The 20,690-nt window shown below is 24.0% G+C and overlaps 3 protein-coding genes across 4 annotated transcripts; all 3 read left to right on the top strand.

The window, feature by feature from the left end:
* Nucleotides 1–153: 153 nt before the first annotated feature.
* LOC126907512 (GTPase-activating protein and VPS9 domain-containing protein 1) lies at nucleotides 154–11,985 on the top strand. 2 transcript variants are annotated; one of them, XM_050688861.1, is made up of 25 exons: nucleotides 154–319; nucleotides 645–771; nucleotides 833–1,009; nucleotides 1,073–1,305; nucleotides 1,438–1,605; nucleotides 2,424–2,640; nucleotides 2,697–3,056; nucleotides 3,378–3,546; nucleotides 3,608–3,877; nucleotides 4,989–5,147; nucleotides 5,253–5,405; nucleotides 6,089–6,237; nucleotides 6,382–6,491; nucleotides 6,560–6,639; nucleotides 6,871–7,163; nucleotides 7,233–7,582; nucleotides 8,247–8,332; nucleotides 8,390–8,631; nucleotides 8,702–8,844; nucleotides 8,908–9,021; nucleotides 9,094–9,305; nucleotides 9,646–9,760; nucleotides 9,850–9,922; nucleotides 9,979–10,182; nucleotides 11,308–11,985. In XM_050688861.1, the coding sequence occupies exons 2-25, from the start codon at nucleotides 661–663 to the stop codon at nucleotides 11,437–11,439; spliced, it is 4,320 nt and encodes a 1,439-aa protein (XP_050544818.1). In that variant the 5' UTR covers nucleotides 154–319; nucleotides 645–660; the 3' UTR covers nucleotides 11,440–11,985. The 2 variants fall into 2 exon arrangements, with proteins under 2 accessions (XP_050544818.1, XP_050544827.1); XM_050688870.1 differs by having other exon boundaries at nucleotides 166–319; nucleotides 649–771.
* A 2,828-nt stretch (nucleotides 11,986–14,813) lies between these two features.
* On the top strand, nucleotides 14,814–16,324 carry LOC126894825 (uncharacterized). Its single transcript, XM_050666115.1, has 5 exons — nucleotides 14,814–14,985; nucleotides 15,200–15,303; nucleotides 15,543–15,692; nucleotides 15,821–15,953; nucleotides 16,049–16,324. Exons 1-5 carry the CDS (start codon nucleotides 14,814–14,816, stop codon nucleotides 16,159–16,161), a joined length of 672 nt encoding a protein of 223 aa, XP_050522072.1. The 3' UTR covers nucleotides 16,162–16,324.
* An 85-nt stretch (nucleotides 16,325–16,409) lies between these two features.
* Nucleotides 16,410–18,547, top strand: LOC126893860 (sentrin-specific protease 1-like). The gene is made up of 2 exons (XM_050664389.1): nucleotides 16,410–16,943; nucleotides 18,512–18,547. Exons 1-2 carry the CDS (start codon nucleotides 16,410–16,412, stop codon nucleotides 18,545–18,547), a joined length of 570 nt encoding a protein of 189 aa, XP_050520346.1.
* The last annotated feature ends 2,143 nt before the right edge of the window (nucleotides 18,548–20,690 follow it).

Here is a 20,690-nt window from a genome sequence, read left to right as displayed (position 1 = left end):
ACTTTTTTTTCAGTGCTCTGAAAAATACTCTACAGAATATTTAGAGCACAATTAATCATCAAAATGTGTAACATTTTGTTATCTTCTTGTAAACTTGTTTACAGATTTTTTCATTATCAACACTTTCTACTATGTTTGTTTTCTCTTATCAATTATCATTATAATTGTCACTGTACGTAGTTTCTATTGAGTTGCGTATGAATCAAATTAATAGCTAATGCAATCTTTATTCAAACAGTTGTAAATAGTCAAACGTACCTAACAATAATAAAAATTACCATGTTGTGACCGAAGCCATGTAAATTGCACTCGATAGCTGGTAAACAATTGAGCTTTAAATAATTTTAACTTGAATTATTAAACTATTACATTTCTAAAAATGATCTTTAAAACAAAAGATTTGTATTAATGAAAAAAGCTTACACATATGTTTACTCTTATAACTCACTAACTTATGGAGTAGCAGTTACTTTTATCTATAGTCAAAAATTAAAACTTAATATTATTTTTGTACACATATTATTAAATAATTTATTATTATGTTATTCTAGCATTTCTCATTAATAAAAATATTTTATTTTATCATACAATTGTATTCATATTAGATGTATTTTTTTATTTATACCTAATAATTTAATATATAGATAGATTGAAAAAACAATGGAGGAATTAACCCTAATGCAAGACCTCATGGATTTATCCATGCGTATGCGTCAAGAAAGGCTATTTACACAGTATGAGTTAAATAATTTACAAACATTAAATGAACAAGTAAATTATGATTAAATATTTATTTTATAATTAAATTTACATAAATATTTTATAAATACAGGTTACAAGTATATCTAACAGATTAGCACAAGAAGCTTGGATAACAACCCAACAAAGGATAAATCTTAATAGATTAGTATTATCTAATCCTGATTGTACACCAGCAGACTGTTGTGAAATAGCTCATAGATTAGATGAAGCTCAATTTATTGAAGCACATGAGGCTCTAGGCTATGAAGTAACAAATACATATTTAAATAAAATATTTTATAATTTAATTATGATTTTTATATTTTTGCAGAATACTCAAACATTTGGAACAATTGTTCAGAAGTTACGAGTAAATCCTAAACTCTTAGCATACTGTTTAACAGCTGGTGATAGATTACTATCTAATAGAATGCCAGAAGTAGTGAACTGTATTTTATCAGGTGTATTTGGTTCATGCTTGATGGCTGAAGATAATGTCTTGTTTTTGAAATTATTAAGACATTTGGCTGTGCTTCAATTAATACCTGCAGATAACCCCCACAGGTAAATTTTTTTAATTTTATACATGAATGAATAAACAATGTGTTAAAGAAAATTTCCTTTAATACATTCAACTGTTTAAAATGATTCAAAACTACATTTTTATAGCATAAGTCATTATTATTAATATTTTAGGGTTTTGTGTCATGGTTCATGTGCTTTTTCAAGATTATACTCTGCTTTCCATGGAAGTTTATTTTCTGCTAAATTGTTTTTAACTGCTGCTTTTTATGATCCTATAATGCAACTACTTAAGGATGATGAAAAGTTCCTTGATATTGATCCAGATAAAGCTAGAATAAGGTTAGTTTATAGTCTTATGGTTAGTTAAATATTTTTATCTTTATATCAAAAGTGACAATATATATTTTTTTTTTATATATATAGTTGTTTTGAGTAAAATCATTTTTTATATTTATATAAATTTAAGAAATCCAAAAATTTTTCAAAATATAAACTTTTTTCTTTTACTACCCTCTAAATAGATAAGGTTATATTATTATTTAATTATAATTTTAATTCATACATTTTAACAATAAAATATAGTCATTAATAGAGTTGGAACTTTATGCATTTATAAAGTTTATTTTAGTCAGGCTGAGTACATTAATGACAAATAGATGTTAATTTTTGTTTTTCTTAATCCTAATCAATGTAATTAGAATTTAATCTTTTGGGAGGCGAGAGAGAATCTCTCCTCCTAGATCAAAAAAAGTTCCTGTGGTACTATATATACCTATGATAAATTTTCATGGAATTGGGTGTCTCGTAAGTGGTACAAAAATTTTTTATTAAGTTTCAAACCCTAGTTATTAATTAATGTTTTTTTTATAATTTAATTGTTTTAATAAAACATTAATTAATTATTTTATTAATTCAAAACTTGAACCTTACAAATGTTAGGGTATTATAAAGTAGTTGTAATGTTATTTTACTTAGACATTTTTGATATAAGTACTTGAATATTATTATTTTATTTTTAAATAATAATTATTTATATAATAATAACAATACTCAAAAGTTATAATATTTTATTTATATAATTTTCACTATTTGTTATCGATATATTGTAAAAGATATGAGTATTTTGCAAAATCATTAAAAAATAATAATTATTTAAGGTTTTCACACTTAAAAATCAGTAATCGAGATAGTCCTGATTATAATTTGAAGTTGCAAAGCTATAGAAAAAATACTGTTGAACAACTTGTTGCTATTGCTTCTAAATTTATAAATAGTCTCAATGAAAATTTATACTGCTTTCCAAGTTCAGTTTGTTGGCTTGTTAGACAAATACATGTGCTTTTATCAAATGGAAGTACATTAAGTGAAAAACAAGTAATTAGTAGTCAATCAATATAATAATATCCTGTTTATAATTTTTTTTTTTTTAGATTTATAGTGTTTGTGTAAATTTAATATTTACCTATTTCATTTGCCCAGCAATTGTGAACCCTGAACCTCATGGTATTACAGATGCTGATATTACTCAGACTGCTCGATATAATTTAATACAAGTAGCTAATATCATTCAAATGCTGGCCATGTGCAAATATGATCCAATTGATAATAAAGTACAAGACTTGTATCAGCATTTTAATAAGGACTGTGTCTCTAGTATTATGGAGGCTTTATTGAAAACTTCATCCAGAAATTCTCTTAATGATGAAAATTTAACTGTAAATGCTAGTTTTAATATAGAAAATCTTATAAGAACAGTGGGATTATTTACAGAAGACGAATTGCAAACATTTGTAATTATAACCATTTAATATAGTATTAAGATTTTAAGAAATAATTTTTGTGTGAAAACTTATTAATGGTTATTTCTGTAATTTTTTTTAAATTTTATTTTATTGTATTGTTATTTAATGTATAATTCTTATTTGATAAAACTTTGTTAAAGTTAAAAATATGGAATTCTATGTCATCAAAAAAAATTAATTTTGTTTATATATTTTATTAAATAATCGTAATTATAAATAAATAAAAAAGATTATTAATAAGTTTTAGCACTGAGCAACAATATAATGTTAACATTTGTAAAATTATATATATATTATGTAAATTTTTAGGTAAATTTTTTGAATGTAGTATCTAACGATGGAATGTTAAGTGAATCTGATAAAAAAGAACTAGCCGATATGTTAATTAATATGCCAATTATATGGCCAGATACTAATTCAAATGACAAGTTCCAATTACCTTTAGAACAAAAGAAACTCAGCATTCTCAGTAAAACAGGTAAAATTACTGAATTAGTTTTTATGAAGACATTTATTTGAAAGGTAAATATTATTTTTAGCTGCTTCATCTATTGGTAAAGTCTTGCCTAACACAAGTATTTTAAACTTCTCTAATTTTGAAGATTTTAATGATGAAGAAAAAATTAAAAAAGTACTTATAATTCCATTTGAAAACTCAATTAAACAAACTATTGGAATGTTACCTGAATATAAAGTATTAGAACTGGTAAAAAATAATTCTGAAGAGGATGATGAACAAAACAAACATTATGAAAATACTAAGAAAAAAGAAAAACCGTTACATTCTGTTTCTCATGAAGGATCTATTGGTATGTATATTATATGATACTATTAATACAATAAGAGTGTGACTTAAAAATATGGTTTTTGACATTTTTTCATAATTAAATTCAGTTTATTATCCTCTCTATAATAGTAGCGGGCTTTATTTTTTTAAATTTTCATAAATTTATTATAAATAAAAAAAAAAAAAAACAATGTAACTCATATGAAAGGTTAAAACTTTAAAATTATTCATCTTAAAATATCTTTATTATTTGTACAATGTATGAAGAATGAACTTTTATTATTGAATACCAATGGATTTAATAAACCCAATTTATTGTTACATGGTGTACACATTTCAAGTTTTATCAGAAGGATATTAAAAATATACTTTTATATATATATATATATATTATATGTATAATTATTATACTTGGCATAAAAAATTTAACTTTAAGAATTTTTTTTTTTAACGAATAAGTGTTTTCTACAAAATAATATGAAAATAAACAAAATCAGTTATAAATGATTTTTAAGAATTTTACATATTTTTTACTGTAGGCTATTTATCAAAAAAACAACATAGAAGTTGTTATTTTTTAATTTCTAGTAAAATTTCCTTTATTTGAGTTTAACTTTCATAATTCTAAGTTAAGTAAATATAAGTAATAAGACACAAATCAGTTATTTCTATTAAATTTGCCTTTTCGACTCGACGTAATAGGCCCGGGGGCATGGGTTAACTGTAGTGGATCGGTTCCAAATTTTGCACAGCTCATTATTTTGACCATTAAAATAAAATTAAGGGGTAATGTAAAAAAAAATATATTTATATATATATAATAGGGAATTACTTATTAATTCACCTTTTTTTCTATCAATTTTAGTTCACCAGTTAGTAAAATTTCAGTTTTCAAATTTAACTTTTTAATTTCTTGTTTTTTGATTTCATTCAAATTTTTCTTTTTAGATACTATTATTTATATATATATATATAAACAATTTTTATTTAAAGTACATAGCTTAAAATGTCAAATAGGTTAAATTTGTTATTGGTAAATTTTCTTTGAGAATATTTATACGTTTAGTCATGATTTCTGTATGTATTTGTATTACAATTTCAAAAGTCAATTGTATTTTATAAATTGTTTATAGTTGACACTGGAAATGCTAGTGACTACTTAGAAGCTGTATCAGAAGCTGCATCCAATCATAGTGTTCCATCATCAGTAGAGCTTGATCAAGATCAAAATGATAACTTATCTGATATGGTATCAGCTAATGTGTCAGGACGTGGTACTCCAAATATATCTGGTAAATAATATAACTAATGTTCTATATTTTTAAATAAAAAAAAAAATTTTAAATATTTCATTTTTAATGTTTTAGAAAATTATATTACTTACTTTTTAAAATTAGGTCGTGATACTCCATCTTCTCAAGTTACAGAAAATGAAGACGTGGCTAATGGTATTCCTTTACCACCAGTTCGTAATAATCCAGCAGCAAAACAATGTAAATTTGATTTAGATGACAAGTTTGGTAAATTTGAGATCAAATCAAAAATGCAAGGTAAAATCTTCATTTAACTTGTAGTTTATGATTATTAACTCTGAAAATTATATCAATTTTATACAGTTTTAAATTTGATTTTTTTTTTTCATACAAAATAAAAAAATCTTTAATTAAAAACTCTATTGTTAATGCCATTTTTTACTAGTTTCATTTGTTATATTCATTAAAGAGATTTTTAAAAATTAAGCTTTAAATTTCATTCAATACACTTCCTAGAAACCATTTCATTATATAAAAAAATTAGTTGTACAAAATTTATGTAAAATTAAGTAATATTAACATGTAGAGAATTGAAGATTCAACTGTAAGGGCAGTTTTTCTGTTTTTGTCAATTATCTTACAAACTAAACTATTTACAAAAAAATATAAGAACTGAATTTATAGATTAAATGTTTACTATAAAAATGTTATTACAAAAAAAAGCCATGTCTATGATATTTAAAGACATAAGAAAAACACATTTTTATGTAAAATGTTTAAATGGACTTAATACAAATGAATTTGAATAATGCAGACAGCTGTTTAACTCATAGAAAAATTTTATCTAGACATTTTTTTGGAACTACCATTACTACTCAATTATTCAATTAGATTTCTCTAGTATTTTATTAAGTTTTAAGAGCATACTGTAAATTTTGAAAAAATAAAAATATTAATGTTAAATAATTTTTTGCTTTAAGGAATGGGTCGCGATGAAACTACATCATCAATGGTATCAGACACATGGAGTATGGATGTTTTAGCTAGTGATAATGAAATACTCGATCAATCAGAACGATCTCAAATCAATATACAACCGCCAATTCAAGCTCCTCCTATAAATCAACATGTAAAAAAAAATATATTTATTTTGTATATTATAATTGTTTATTTATTTATCTAACTCCAATCATCAATTTAGAATATAGTATATAATATAGTATAATACGTAAATAAGCTTAATTGATAATTATAAAATATATATATTTTTTAGATTTTGGATAATAATGAAACTGCATCTGAAGCTTGGAGTACAGATGTTTTCGCTTCAGATACTGATAGATTAGGTGAAGTAGATACTGATGATACTGCTAGTGTAGCTCGGTAATATTAAGCATTTTTATTTTAATTTTCAAAACATGAGATTTTTGAAAAAAAGACTTATTTTATAGATCTGATGATATGTTAAGATATGAGATAGAAAGCCGTGGTGATATAGATGGAGCTGATGATTCTTCTAGCTATCAATATTGTAAATATTACTTGTATATTTTTATATTAACATTTAAAAAAATGTAAATAGTATCATTTCTATACTATAACACTGAAACTATTTTTGCTGTTTATGATAAATTGTGATTTTTATATTACACCCATTTATTTATTAAAAAAAAAAAAAATAGAAATCAAAAATTTTTTATCGCAATAATTTGTTAAATTTAATTGAAAACAGATTTTTACTCTAAATATTAATAATTTTCAGCCCAAAATGTATTTAGACCAATATTAGAAGTACAACAAGAAGGTGCAATGAGGTCAGAACATGCTGCATTATCATTTCATAATAGATTACAAAGGCGTAAAGTGTCTGATAGTAGCGGTGAATCAAATATCTTCAAGTTAATTAATTCTCCTGATGATAGTTCTATGAATAGAACTGATACAGGACTTAACACTTCCAAATCATCTTTTTCTATGATATCAAGTGGTCAAGCAGCTACTGGAAGTGGACTCCCAAAACTAAGCCATCGAACTCAGCCATCATCTAGTCAAGAAGTAAATTAATTAGTATATAATAATTTATTGAGAAGGGTTAATAATAGTTAAATATACATTTATTTTAAGGCATCTATTGATGAAGGAGATGCAAATATTGGTTTACATATGAGTTCATGCAGTTTAGCGTCAACTAGTAGTAGTAGTGGTAGTAGTATGGGTGCTAAATCTAAACCCCTAATGATGAATGGTTCAGTTATTACTATGAAAACTACTACTAACATGGTATCAATAAATTCTAAAATGAGCAACAGTAGTGGAAGTTTAATAACAAAAAGTATTAGTTTTGATAAAACAGCCGAACGTGGAGATAGAGATGCTTATGATGATGAAAATAAAATTAAAAAAGGATTTTTCAAAAACTTAAAAATATCATTTAAAAATCGTCGAGGAAAATATTATAGAAATGATGAATTAGGGTAAATACATTTTTTTTGTTTTTTTATTTTTAAATATTAGTACATTAATAATAAGTAGATTTCATAAATGATAATATTGTGTTATATTCTGTAATATTTTATCATAATATTAAAAAATTGATATTAAAATTTATATAATATTATATAAAAGTGCATCTAGATGAAAATTTACCGTCAATGTGTGATTTACTTCATTTAAATATAACTATGATGGAAAAGTTGCAATAAAACAACAATCTTTACATAATTTCAAGATTTATGAATGTTTTTTTTATAAACAGAATTTATATTGGTTTTTAATTACGCATTAAGACAAAAAATAACAATTTAAAATTCTAATAAAATTGCCTAATTGTTATTCATTCATAATCGGCAGTTATACCAATAAAAAGTTATAATGAAAAGTTGAAAACTTAATTTTATGACAAATGAGTTAATAAATCAAGTTTAAAATTCCAAAAAGGCATATTAAACTTGTTATAGTAGTCTCAAATTTCACATAACTTTTTTATAAAATAATCAAAACAAATTTGGAATTAAAATAAAATAAAAAATTTTAATATTACAAACCAGAAATTTTTTTTTTTTATTGTCCTATGTAATTAGTAATAAATATTAAATAGTAATTTTTAAAACATTTATTTTAAATTGCACATTATTTTAGGTATGATCAACTACAAGGATGTAGCAGTAGTAATGTAAATGATTCTACTCTTAGTACAAATATTGCAGAAAATGTTTTGTTAAATGGTAAGTTCAAAATTTGTTTTAGTTTTATATTTATTAATGCCTTAAATTTTTGTTCAGAATCATCTGAAGATATATTGGCAAAGTACCGTAAAAAGCCAAATACAATTACACCTGAAAATAGTTCCAATCAAAAATTGGGTAGTACTATAAATGAAGAAGATTCCTCGTCAGAATTAAATAAGAATATTGATTTAGAATCATCTTCATTTGATAATGCTAAGAAAAAATTACGTTTAGTCCTAAGTACTGTAGACATTCAGTATGTACCTTGGTGCAATGAAACAGAATCAAAACCTATGGTAATATTTAAATAATGTTATATAGATTTACATCATCTACCATTACAATAATTTGTATTTTAATTTTTAGCTAAATACTTGGCGAGATAAAGATAATGAGCTTGTGGGTTTACTTCAATATCAATTAGCTGAAGCTACAAATTTAAATGATCACTTTTTAGCAGCAAGGTTACATGAAACAATCCGATGCATGAAAATGTTTGACACTCATGGGTTAGAAACATTATATTAAATATGATACTAAAATAAATAAATATATATTTTTTTTCCAAACAGCTGTCAGAAATTATTAAGTGCATTAAAAGATGATTATAAGTCTAGAGCACCTTATATTACTTATTTAGTGAAATGTAGAAAAACATTATTAACTAGTATTGCTCAATTAAATAGGTAAACATCATTTTTTTAAGTACAAAAAATCTTTTAAAATGTATATTTTACTATTTAATGAAATATTTTTAGGCTTCTTGAGCAAATTAAATGTGATCGAGATGTTTGTAGTCAATTTTTAATCACCAAGTGTGTGCAAATTTATCTAGAACAAAATGAGCAAAGTGTATCTGATTTTGTTTATGAATTTGAACAACGTAAGTTGGCTGATGAGAAAAACCAACACTTAAATCAATTTTTATCAGCTCTTCAGACTGAAATGAAACGAAACAATATTTGGAAAGGTAAATATTAATGTTATATTAATGTGTTATATTGAAATCGAGATGGTTAAATATAAGTAAAATACATAATGTTAATAAAAAATAAAAATGTTTATTTTTATATATATATATGTATTCATCCAGAACGTTTAAACTTATTAAGCTTTAAATGTTCAAAAATGATGCGTCTATCTTTAAAAATACTCTTAAAAAATAGTTTTTCAAATTTTGTAACTTGCATAGTTTTTCAAACAAGTGGTTCAATTATATTTAAATTACATTTATTTTTTTTTTTTTTTAAATATTTATTATTTTAATAAAGTTTTATTAATTTTACTAACATGTATTTGCATAATCATAGGTGCTAGTTATGATCAATTTGATGAAGCAAAATTAGCTATTGAAAGAGCAATTATTAGCAGAGTGTATCCTTTAGCCATGTACCCCAATGGTGATGCAGATTTTTATAGAGACCAGTAAGCTAATATTAATAATTGATAATTCATGGTTAAAAATTATTATAAATTATATTGATAATACTATCATTTATTTTGCATTATTCTAGGGTTCTCCATGAACACATGTCTAATTTAGCAAAGAACATCATGCCTACTCATAATGATTTACGAATACCTAAAGTAAATAACTATTAAAATCTATGTGTTAATTCTTCTAAAACATTTTTTAACTCTAGATATTTCATTTTGAGTGCCCTTGGCCATCAGCTCAAGCAGAAATTTCTGCAATTTCTGCGTATAAAACACCAAAAGACAAACTGCAATGTATTTTCCGTTGTACTACAACACTTTTAAATTTAATGTCAATTGCTGGTGAACATGGTAATATGCATCCAGCTGCCGATGATATAATGCCTGTGCTTGTTTATGTCCTTATTAAAGTAAGGCAAACAGGGTGATTGGTTTATAATAAACTTCTCAATTACTCACAAAATTAATACTATATTGAAAAAAAAATTGTGTTTGTTGCCATTTAAAGAAAAAAAATTGAATTGAATATTTTAATTGACACCCCTATATGTCGTATTAATTTTTTATTATTAGATAAAAATTGTTCTATCTATTAAACGTGTATTAAATAGTTGAATTTAAATTTTTTTATTATAATAAACTATACAGAACATTTTCTTTATAATCAAGTGTCAGATTAAAAAAATCATTTTAATTTTAACATTTATATATATTTAAATTATATCTTATAATTGAGTTTAATGTTATTTAACATTTAAATGTAATATTAATTGACTATTGTATGATTTTGGTGTTGTTAATAATTATTTTAAAAAAGTGATGAACATTATAGAACTTATAGAGTGGGAGACTGTGGCATCAATGAAACAGAATAAGCAGTAGGATCGGATGAAGTGCCAGTAGAAATGTGGAAAATATTGGGTGGTGTTGGCGTTTGGTGGTTGAAGTATCTTTTTAATAAATTTCAATTAGAAAGAAAAATGAAGGAATAGTATTGTTATGCAGATATTTGAAGGCAAAGGGTGTGGAAATTATAGAGGCATAAAGCTTTTAAGTCATAGTATGAAAATTTGGGAATAGGTAAAAGACAAAAGAATAAGAGGAGAAACATCAGTAACAAAGAATCAATTTGATTTTTTTGCCTGAAAAGTCAACAATGAAGTCAATTTTTTGACAACTAATAAAAAAGTATAGAGAAAAGAAGGTAAAGATGTGTATGGTATTTAGAAATTTGGAGAAAGCGTATGATAGAGTTCCGTAAGATGTTTTAGAGTGAATGTTAATGAGAATAGGAGTCCCAAGAAGGTACATTAATATAGTAGAGAATATATAAGTGTATCAGAAAATTTTAGGGTTAAAGTAGGAGTGCTCCAATATTCTGTTTTAAGACCTTATTTATTTTCTATAGGGATAGATGAATTTACTAGAGAAATACAAGGAGAGGTACCGTGGTGCATGTTATTCGCTAATGATATAATGTTAATAATTGTTTATTTTTAAAGTTTCTTACCCTATTTATAATGCAATATTTTCAGGCAAATCCACCATCACTACTATCAACAGTTCAATATATTAATAGCTTTTATGGTGATCGATTAGAAGGTGAAGAAAGTTATTGGTGGATTCAATTTTGTGCAGCTATTGAGTTTATTAAAACAATGAACTGATGCTATAATTCTTTTATTTGTATTTTTGAACTTGGGAATTTACACCCATAATAATATTGAGCATTTATGTTTAACATAAGTTCATTTTAATTTTACCTTTGGTTGGTTTATATTATTGTTTTAACATATGTCTAAATCTATTAAATAACATCTTAACTTATATGTGTATTTTTACTTATATATGTAGTTCAAATGTATATTATTTTTCATTATGAGTTATTTATAATAGTGTTCCGATTTTATCCTACTGTCAAAGGTACTGTATGATACCTATTTTTAATCTCTAAAATTATGTGTTTTAGACATTATACTAGTTATTATTATTTATATTATTTTATGTATGTAGTTGCATCTTGTACTACCCCTTGATTATCTAATTTTCCTGTTTTTTTTTTATTATTCATGGATTTAAGTATTAATCTACTACAAAAAATTAATTATTGTATGTAAATTTTATTAAAATAATTTTATTTATAAAAAAAAATAATTATTAGGTTTAATAAAAATATATTATAAATTATTTAATATATATGGGATTATTTTTAATATGTATTTATTAGTTTAACATCCCTAACTTAACATACTACAGAAGGTAGTGGCCCTTTTACACATTAAGAACTAAAAGATGGTTCTTGGATAACCAATAATGAATGAGGCGGGTATTGTGGACAGCTTGCACAAAAGACCAAACACCATCAATGAAAAAATCACAAGAAAAATCTCGTTAGCATTTTGGGAATCGAATTTGGGACCTAGTGTGCCAAAACATAGGTCATCCATACCGACTCCCTTATTTTTAGTATAAAAAAACTATTATTTATTTATATATAACAGAATAATTTATTTATTTTGTTTTTTTTTTTTGTAGTTTGTAGGTATTTAATTTTCATTCATAGTAAACATATCAGTATTTTATTAGACAATAATATTTGATACTTTTATATAATATTATTAAATTTTATAGATTTGATTTATAAACTTATGTCTACACTTTTAGGGTTAGTAAAGAAAAAATTTGTTTCTTATTTTTTATCAAATTAAAATATATACCAAAATTAAAAAATATACAAATTGTTATTAAGATAAAAGTTATTCTCCATCAAAATTGATTTATATTATTTTATAATATTTGTTAAATCTGTAAAAAAGCTAGGAAATCAAAACCTTGCTAGAGACATTTTTGATCTATAACCAGTAGAAAATGAATAAAAATAACTTTTTCTATGTAAATTTAGCTTTTGATAAATGTCTTAGTAATTTAAAAAACACTTGAAATCAAAATAAGTAATCATCCTTTTTAAGCTATGTTTGGATTGGCTCTAGGGCTTTGTCTTTTCTTTAGTCCAAATTTGTCTATTTATGTAAATATAAGTGTTTTCATTTTTATTTAATTTAAACATTTTGTAGTAGGATATAGGTTTGAGTTAATTTTTTTAAACAGAATTTTAATATTAATTATATCTACTTATAAAAATGGTATTTTTTAGAGCTTGTATATTGATATCTTGACAAAAATAACATTGTTTTTTAATGTAATAGTAGATTTGTCACCCAATCCCACATTTTCATGTAAAGAGAAATGAAGATGTACGTATGTGAAGTTTCTTATGAAATATAGGCCCCAGATTTTTAATAATACTTTTCAGGCTCCGACCAGTGGCCTATTTTGAATGATTTCTCGGGTGCACCCAAAGAAAAACCTCAATCAATTTTGATAGAGAAATTTTATCAAGGGTTTATGATAATGTTTTATTAATACGAACAAAATAATTATTCTTATAAATAATTATTGTTCAAGATAAGAAAAAAAATTATCATATTGATAAATATATCATAGATTCAATAGTAATGATATATTTATCAAATTGAACGATGAATTTATTATATAGATCGAGGTTTTTCTCTGGGTGTGGTGTCCAACTTTTAATGAACCTCACAAACGAAAATTATAGAAATGTTTACTGACGTAAAAAAAACGTACTATTTTTCTAATTACTATTTTAGGAATTGACAAATAATTTGAAGTTTGAAATTTTGGTACTGTTGTATCTTAAAAGAAACAACCCTAGTGTCTTAACTTAAAGTAATAAAAGTTTAATAATAACTCAAATGTATTTATTATAGATATAATTAAACAATGCAAAACATACAAAATAAATATACACTAAAAACACAATAAAACAATACACAAAATGAAAACTTAATGTCATAAACGTACCGCGCGAAAAGAGATTACCTTCGGTGCTCCTGAGGTTTCATCAGCAAGTATTTTGAAACATCTTTGGGCATTTATGTTTGTTACGATTTTATTTAAAATAATTTTATTACAGGATTCAATTATTTCATTTTGAAGTGTTTCACTTGTATATTTTATTGTTTCTTCAGCTTACAAAAATGATTTTAAACGGTCATCTCCTTGGGCTCTGTATCTTAATATTTCTCTAAAATTTCCTTGATTTTCTTGGATAATTTGTCATTTTCTTGATATATATTGAAGTTACAAAGATAGCCGTTATTGTNTTCTTGATATATATTGAAGTTACTAGATAGTCGTTATTGTCAAAAAAAAAAAATTAAATAATAATAATAACATTAAAAATGCAAATTAATAATTAAACCTATAAGGTAGTTAAACCCTAAAGTTATTTTCGATTTGTTAAAGTCGTTAAAATTAATTCAAATCTCCTGTTATTTTCTTTTATCAGAATTATTATGTCATTAATTCAATTATTAATTAAATTGTTAAACTATATTATATATTCAACTTAATAAATTTTTATGTTGATTATAATCGCATGGCATGATGTTTTTTGTTAATAACTAAATGGAAATAGCAATTTCACATGGGCAAAATTTTTAATAGTTGCAAGAGAATAAATCCAAACGTTGATATTTTATTTCATACAGANGTAAGTGAATAAATCCAAACGTTGTTATTTTATTTCATACAGATTAAATTTTATATGCATAAATATTCTGTTAACCGATATCAAATTTATTCCACTTGAACTTTCATAAAAAAATCTCTATCATTTGTAAACTAATGTAATAAATAAACAAACAAATACAAAAGGTTTTTCTTCAAAATATCTTTAAAATATATATATATATTTTTTTTTGATAATTCTCTGTATTATTCTTAAAATATTGTATTCTTTGACCAATAATACAATTAAAATAAATAAGTATTGTTTATACTAAATTTATTTATAATTGGCTTATACATTTTTTTAATGAATTTTTACAATTAAGTTTCCTTGACAATTAGATGTAAATGTTGATTTTATCGACATTTCAGTTCACTTCGTTTTTTCCCGTGAAAAATAAACTATCGTCTTGTGTAATTATTAAGATTTATTTAATTAGTTATTGATATGGCAAGTGAAAAAAATATTTTTGGTCAAACAAATGAATCAAACTTACATAAGGTCATACGCAGAGTTGAAGAAATATGGAATCGTCGTTTCATGCATTCCAATTGTGTTTTAAATAATACAAATAAAGGACAAATATCAAAAAAGTCAACTAAAGATGGAAGAATTATCTGTAAACACTATTAAGATTAATAATTAAACTAACTATTTCGAATAGAGAAAAAGTTTTTTAATATAAAATATAAGAAAAATTAATAATAAGTTCTCTTATTCATATATAACAATAATTCAGTCGCTTTACTTTAATTTAACTATTTTAATATTAAAAACCTTTTTCGAAATTGATTATTTAATTAATAATTATTAAAATTATATTCAATTTGCAGCAATTATTAATAAAAATATTTATCCTATAAAAAATTCCATTATTCCAAAAAAACGCACGTATCGAAAAACGAATAAAAATGATAAAATTATTCCAGAAAAATTGGTAACTATAATTATATTAATATATTTATTCGATTTAGCTATGTTATTGGGGTTTGTCTGATTCAAAAATATAAAATAAACTATCAACACCCTTAATATAAATGTGGTAACATAATGTTTAATATTATTCTGCTATTTTTTCTATTAGATTTTTATGGGAAATTCAATTATTATCGAAGATAATAATATAATATTAAGTATAGTTTATTTGTTTATTTAAATATCTCTTTGGTTACCTAGAATATGATGCAGCAAAGAGAATTCGGAACACTTTTTCAGAATGAAAAATCTGAAAAATATAAAAATGAAATTTTAAACTCAACAGAAAAAAAAAATATAGCAATTTCAAATGACAATCCGCTATTAATATCAGCTGATTTGTTAGAAAAGGTATATTTTATTATGCTTTATTTCAATAAAAAGATTTTAGGGTATACCCTAAACCATTTTTTGGACTTAAAGCAGATTTCTTAAATAAATTTATCATATAATTAAATATATTTTTATGATCCGTTAAGAGTTTTCATAAGAAAAATTTGGAACGCAAAAAATCCGAAATAAAAAAACAACTTTTTGAGATATCTTCTAATACTACTGCTCGACCAAATTTAAAAAGAAATTCATCCGAAGAAGATGAAAAAGTCATAAAAAGTATATAACTTTTAAAATATAATTCATTTTTAAAAAACATGAAGTTTTGATTTTTGAAACAAATATGTAAAATATTTAAACATAAATTATTTTAGAGCCAAAAGTTAGTTCTAATCCTTTAATCTTAAATACGCCGAATGTCGTAAATTTACTTGCTCTGCCCACTATTGAAGTAATAAAAGTACCAGAGAAAGAAAAAGGTAATTAGTTATTTAATCTATTTATTTTATGTAAAATTAAATAAAAAAAGATTATTTATTAAACATAATTAATTATAATAATACGAGTTAAATTAATATAACTTCTGCAGAGGCGTGTCATTAAGGGGGTCCATGGACGTTTTAAACAAAAGTAATTATACGTGTTTAATTTCATATTCCAAAACCTTAAATATACCTAAATAATAGTAAACTGTTCATACAAGTCTTTTATTAATTTTATGAAAAATGTTTAAATATGGTTACACTTGCAGAAGTAATGCAAAATCAGAACACAAAATCTCTTGATCAGTATAATGCACCTTCATTTAAATCGCCCACATCATGGTATACTTCAGACACAATTAATGAGTACATTAAAATGATAGTAAAACGGTCAGAAGGTGAAGTTTATGCAGTTGTCACTGATTTTATTGTAGCGTATCTTCGAGGAGGTTATCCAGCTGTAAGAAGATGGATAAAAAAAGATATTCACACAATAAAATTACTTTTTGTGCCCATGAATGTATATGAGAGTCATTGGATATTGACAGTGGTTAATATACCTGAAAAGACTGTGACATCATATGATAGTCTTAAGTCGTATGAGGGTCCCTATCCAATGGTATTAAAAAATTTCTTAATTGAATGGGAGATGGACAAAAAAGGAAAAGCTTCTACATGGACATTACAAATAGGCGAGACATCTCGCCAAACCAATGGACATGATTGTGGGCCATTTACTGTTGAGCTGGCAGAAAAAATGTCTCGAGGAGATACAACACCAATAAATGCAAATTTTATGCCTTTTATAAGATTAAGACACAAAAATGAAATTATTGCTGGCGAGCTATTCAATTAATATTTTTATGAATGAAATTTTATTTTTGTATTTTATATCAATTTTCTTAATATTCACTATAAATTGAAATTTTTATTTGTATACCACCAAACATTTTTTTACTTTTTCTATGTTTAATTGTTGTTTTGTTATTTAATTTTAATTTAAATTTTCTTTGTAACATTTCATTTAAGAAATTCAAATTTAATATAAATTTATCTTAACTGAAATAATTTAATGTTCTTGTTATGTGAATATACAAATATTATAATATACAGTTATGGATACAATTAAGTTAAAAAGTCAGCCAATTATAAATTTTTAAATTAACAAGCGTATCTACTATCTTAACAACTTAATTTTAATTTTACTAAATGACGATTCATAAAGAATTTCATAACTTTTGTTTATTTTTTAAATACTATTTTAATTATAAAAAATTCTTTTCTGTATTTTTTATGAATGCGGTATATTGAATAGGGGTAACTAAACTTATTTGTTTATAATTCTCTAAACTGATAAACTATATAATAAATTTAAAAATGAACTACAAGTTCAGAATATTTCCGTTGTTATTATATTTTTGCATTTTTTTTAAGTCGGGGGGTGTCCAGACATGGAGGACACCCCCCCCAAAATACGCCACTGGCTCCGACTCTGGTTAACCTGGCTCGAGAGAAAGTGATTAATTCTAAAAAAATAATTACATGTTATCTCAACGTAACTACAGAACTACAGTACAAAAAAATCCAATAATTTCAATTTGTTTATGTAAATTCTGTTTAGGTACCTACATTATTTATTTTCAAATGGTGCCCGGACCACCCGCGCGTTACATCGGTCTAGGTAATAACCATTTTATGACTAGTATTCGCTAGATAATACATTTTCATGTTGCAATAATTACAACATGATAATAATATTAGTTATATTTAATTAAGTTAACTTTTTGAAATACTCATTAGAATCATAGAGTGACGTGGTTGGGTGACGTAGAATTTGTACTGTTTTGATGATCTCATGACTAGAATGATTATTTTAAAGTCTAATTTTATATAATTATCATAATTATTCCCAAAATATGTCCAATTTTATTAATCATACCTACATAAATCGCACCAGTAAATGTGTTTACGAAAAGTATTCGACTTTTTGATATTAAATTATGTCAATCATTTCATTGAGTATGAGTTAGATCATTTTTTAATTCCACTTTGTATTATCTAATTTTTCCTTTTAAACATATTGAAACAATATTAAATCACTTCTTTAAAAAAACGTTTGGAGAACATTGCAAACATGTAATTTTTTGAATACATAATATCGTTAGTAAATTTGCGTGAGTAATACTTATATGTATTATTTATAAATAACACTGGTTTTTAAAGAATGTTGTTTTTTCTTCTGAAAGTTTAAATCTATCGACGTATACGTTATAATGATACTGTTAATCTCGCCTTTCGAGATATGTTAATGAAAAATTTATAACAATTTTTGTTATGATAGTTATTTATTTTTAGGTGATTTTTTACAATTCGGTGCAGTTCAGTGTTTAAACTCATGCTTATGTGTAATCATTTTTTTTATTTTAATTATTAGTAAACCATTAAAAACTATCTATAATTATCCCACTGTCGTCACAACAATATCTCAGTATTACAATATTTTTCTGAGTAAACCATGTCTGTGGTGACTAATAAAATGTTTTATGGATTTTTTTTTACAATACAGTGTAACGAACCGCAATTTATGATTAAGATGTTAGGAATCAGAAACCATTTTGATAAACTCATATTTTTTTCGTCATTTTAAAATATAGATCTTACAATTAAACAATTAGATGACAGAAAATAAAAATTAGAAACTGTGAATTCGAATGAAATTTCCAGAACGAGTAATACAGGTGATAAAATACTTGAGAAAATTCAATCATGATGGGTTACCTTTTTTAATTCATTATCAGCTATTTGGCTAGTGTAAAGGGTGTATTAATCAATATATAAATCTCAGAATTGTTCTCGCAGACAATTATATTTTTTGTGATTCTTTACTTTACTAAATACATTTGAATTTTAGTAAAAAAAAAAAATCTTAAAATGCATCAAACCGAATAATAAAAGCACACCTAAGAATTCTGTTATGTACATCTATGAAAATAAAACATAAATATTCTCATAAAAATATAATAATCTAATTACTCATTCTGAAATTAAATAGAAAAACTTGCTCTTTTAATAGAAAACTGACTTATAAAAGTATATTATACTATTGTGTTGTCATGGGCGTAACTAGAAATTTGAGTCTACTGGGACTAATGTCTAACCAATTGTTAAGACCTATTTAAAGTCATTCAAAGTCTAAGGTAATAATGTTGAACAAAAAGAAAACGTCATTTGTTTTTTTACGAAAATAAAAAGTCTGTATTTAGTTGCAGAGTAATAAACATCAAGAATTTACATTTTTTTCTCGAAATAACATTTTATTAATTAATATGTATGCATATTTAGTTATTTTTTAGAGCTTTAAGTTCTATTTTTTATTTACGATAATATCTATTTATTTTTTATTTTATTTTATTAAATATATCTCAAATTTATTTTAAACATAATATAAATAACTATAATGAAACATTAAGTAGCCAGCCACTTATAAATTTACCAAGGTTTTAGAAATAATGACGTTTATGGAGCTAATTTTATGTTTATGAGGACTGAGCCGCCTAAGCACTTACCTAGTTACACCAAAGTGTATAATATCCTTTTACTATAAATATCTCATAGCTCATTGTTGTCTAATCTAGTTTTTCTGTTGGAAAACAATAGTTAGACAGGCTTATATTCCATTAATCAAATTGTAAAAAGTAATTCTCATTGCAATTTTTGGGCTCAGAGATTAACTAAAACTAAGGTAATGTCACAAACTTAAAATTTAGTTTGCTCAGATTTTTTATTCGTGTAAATCCGTATTATTAAATCAATAAATTAATTAAATTTTTTCCATTAAAAGTAAAAACTAAAAAATTGTTTATCTGAAACCGTTGAATTTTGTTTGTAAAATAAATTGTCATGTAAAACGTTATGTGTAAATGTTTTTTAAAACATTAAATTATAAATATGTTGGCAATTTCTAAGCTATTTCTCCGGAAAAATATTTTACTCTGCAATGTATAGTGCACATTTTAATATGTAACTAATAAGAATTTACAATCGAGTTTACAAATTAGTAGTATTTATAACTGCATATAGTTCATAGCTTTTTAAACAACGATATTTTCAATTCGACAGAAATAGTAGTTATTGAATTTTTAGTTTTATTAAGAAATGTATTAAGGGTTGCTAATTTTTTTTTTTTAAATATGGAAAGTTCAACATTCCCCTCCAAAAAAATTATTAAATATTGTTTTTTTTTTTTAATATTTAATAAAAGTTTTAAATGTTAGATAATTGTATCTAACATATAGAATTTTAGACTAGCAGCAATCACAAGACTACTAGACTAAATTTTAATTAAGTTAAATTAAGATATTTAATTTCAAATTAATGTTATGCTAACATTTCTTGTCCATGTTTTTCGTTAAATTTATTCGTTTAGGCATCTCGATATTTAAAAAAAAAAAATTCTTCTGATTATTATATGAATCAAATAAAATTATAAGTAGTTGTTAGTAATAAAAAAATGTATATTCTTACAAATATTTGA

The sequence above is a fragment of the Daktulosphaira vitifoliae genome, unplaced genomic scaffold (genome assembly GCF_025091365.1).
Source record: "Daktulosphaira vitifoliae isolate Bord-2020 unplaced genomic scaffold, ASM2509136v1 Scaffold_1, whole genome shotgun sequence".
Taxonomy (NCBI): domain Eukaryota; kingdom Metazoa; phylum Arthropoda; class Insecta; order Hemiptera; family Phylloxeridae; genus Daktulosphaira; species Daktulosphaira vitifoliae.
Note: the sequence above shows the minus strand (reverse complement) of the source record. Positions and strands in the feature narration are given on the sequence as shown.

Coding starts and splice junctions, on each gene's coding strand:
- LOC126893860 (XM_050664389.1), top strand. CDS start 16,410: ATGGTTACACTTGCAGAAGTAATGCAAAATCAGAACACAAAATCTCTT. Junction 16,944..18,511: donor GAGATACAACACCAATAAAT/GCAAATTTTATG, acceptor ATTTATTTTTAG/GTGATTTTTTACAATTCGGT.
- LOC126894825 (XM_050666115.1), top strand. CDS start 14,814: ATGGCAAGTGAAAAAAATATTTTTGGTCAAACAAATGAATCAAACTTA. Junction 14,986..15,199: donor TAAAGATGGAAGAATTATCT/GTAAACACTATT, acceptor TTCAATTTGCAG/CAATTATTAATAAAAATATT. Junction 15,304..15,542: donor AAATTATTCCAGAAAAATTG/GTAACTATAATT, acceptor TTGGTTACCTAG/AATATGATGCAGCAAAGAGA.
- LOC126907512 (XM_050688861.1), top strand. CDS start 661: ATGGAGGAATTAACCCTAATGCAAGACCTCATGGATTTATCCATGCGT. Junction 1,306..1,437: donor CCTGCAGATAACCCCCACAG/GTAAATTTTTTT, acceptor TTAATATTTTAG/GGTTTTGTGTCATGGTTCAT. Junction 9,306..9,645: donor ACGAAACAATATTTGGAAAG/GTAAATATTAAT, acceptor GCATAATCATAG/GTGCTAGTTATGATCAATTT.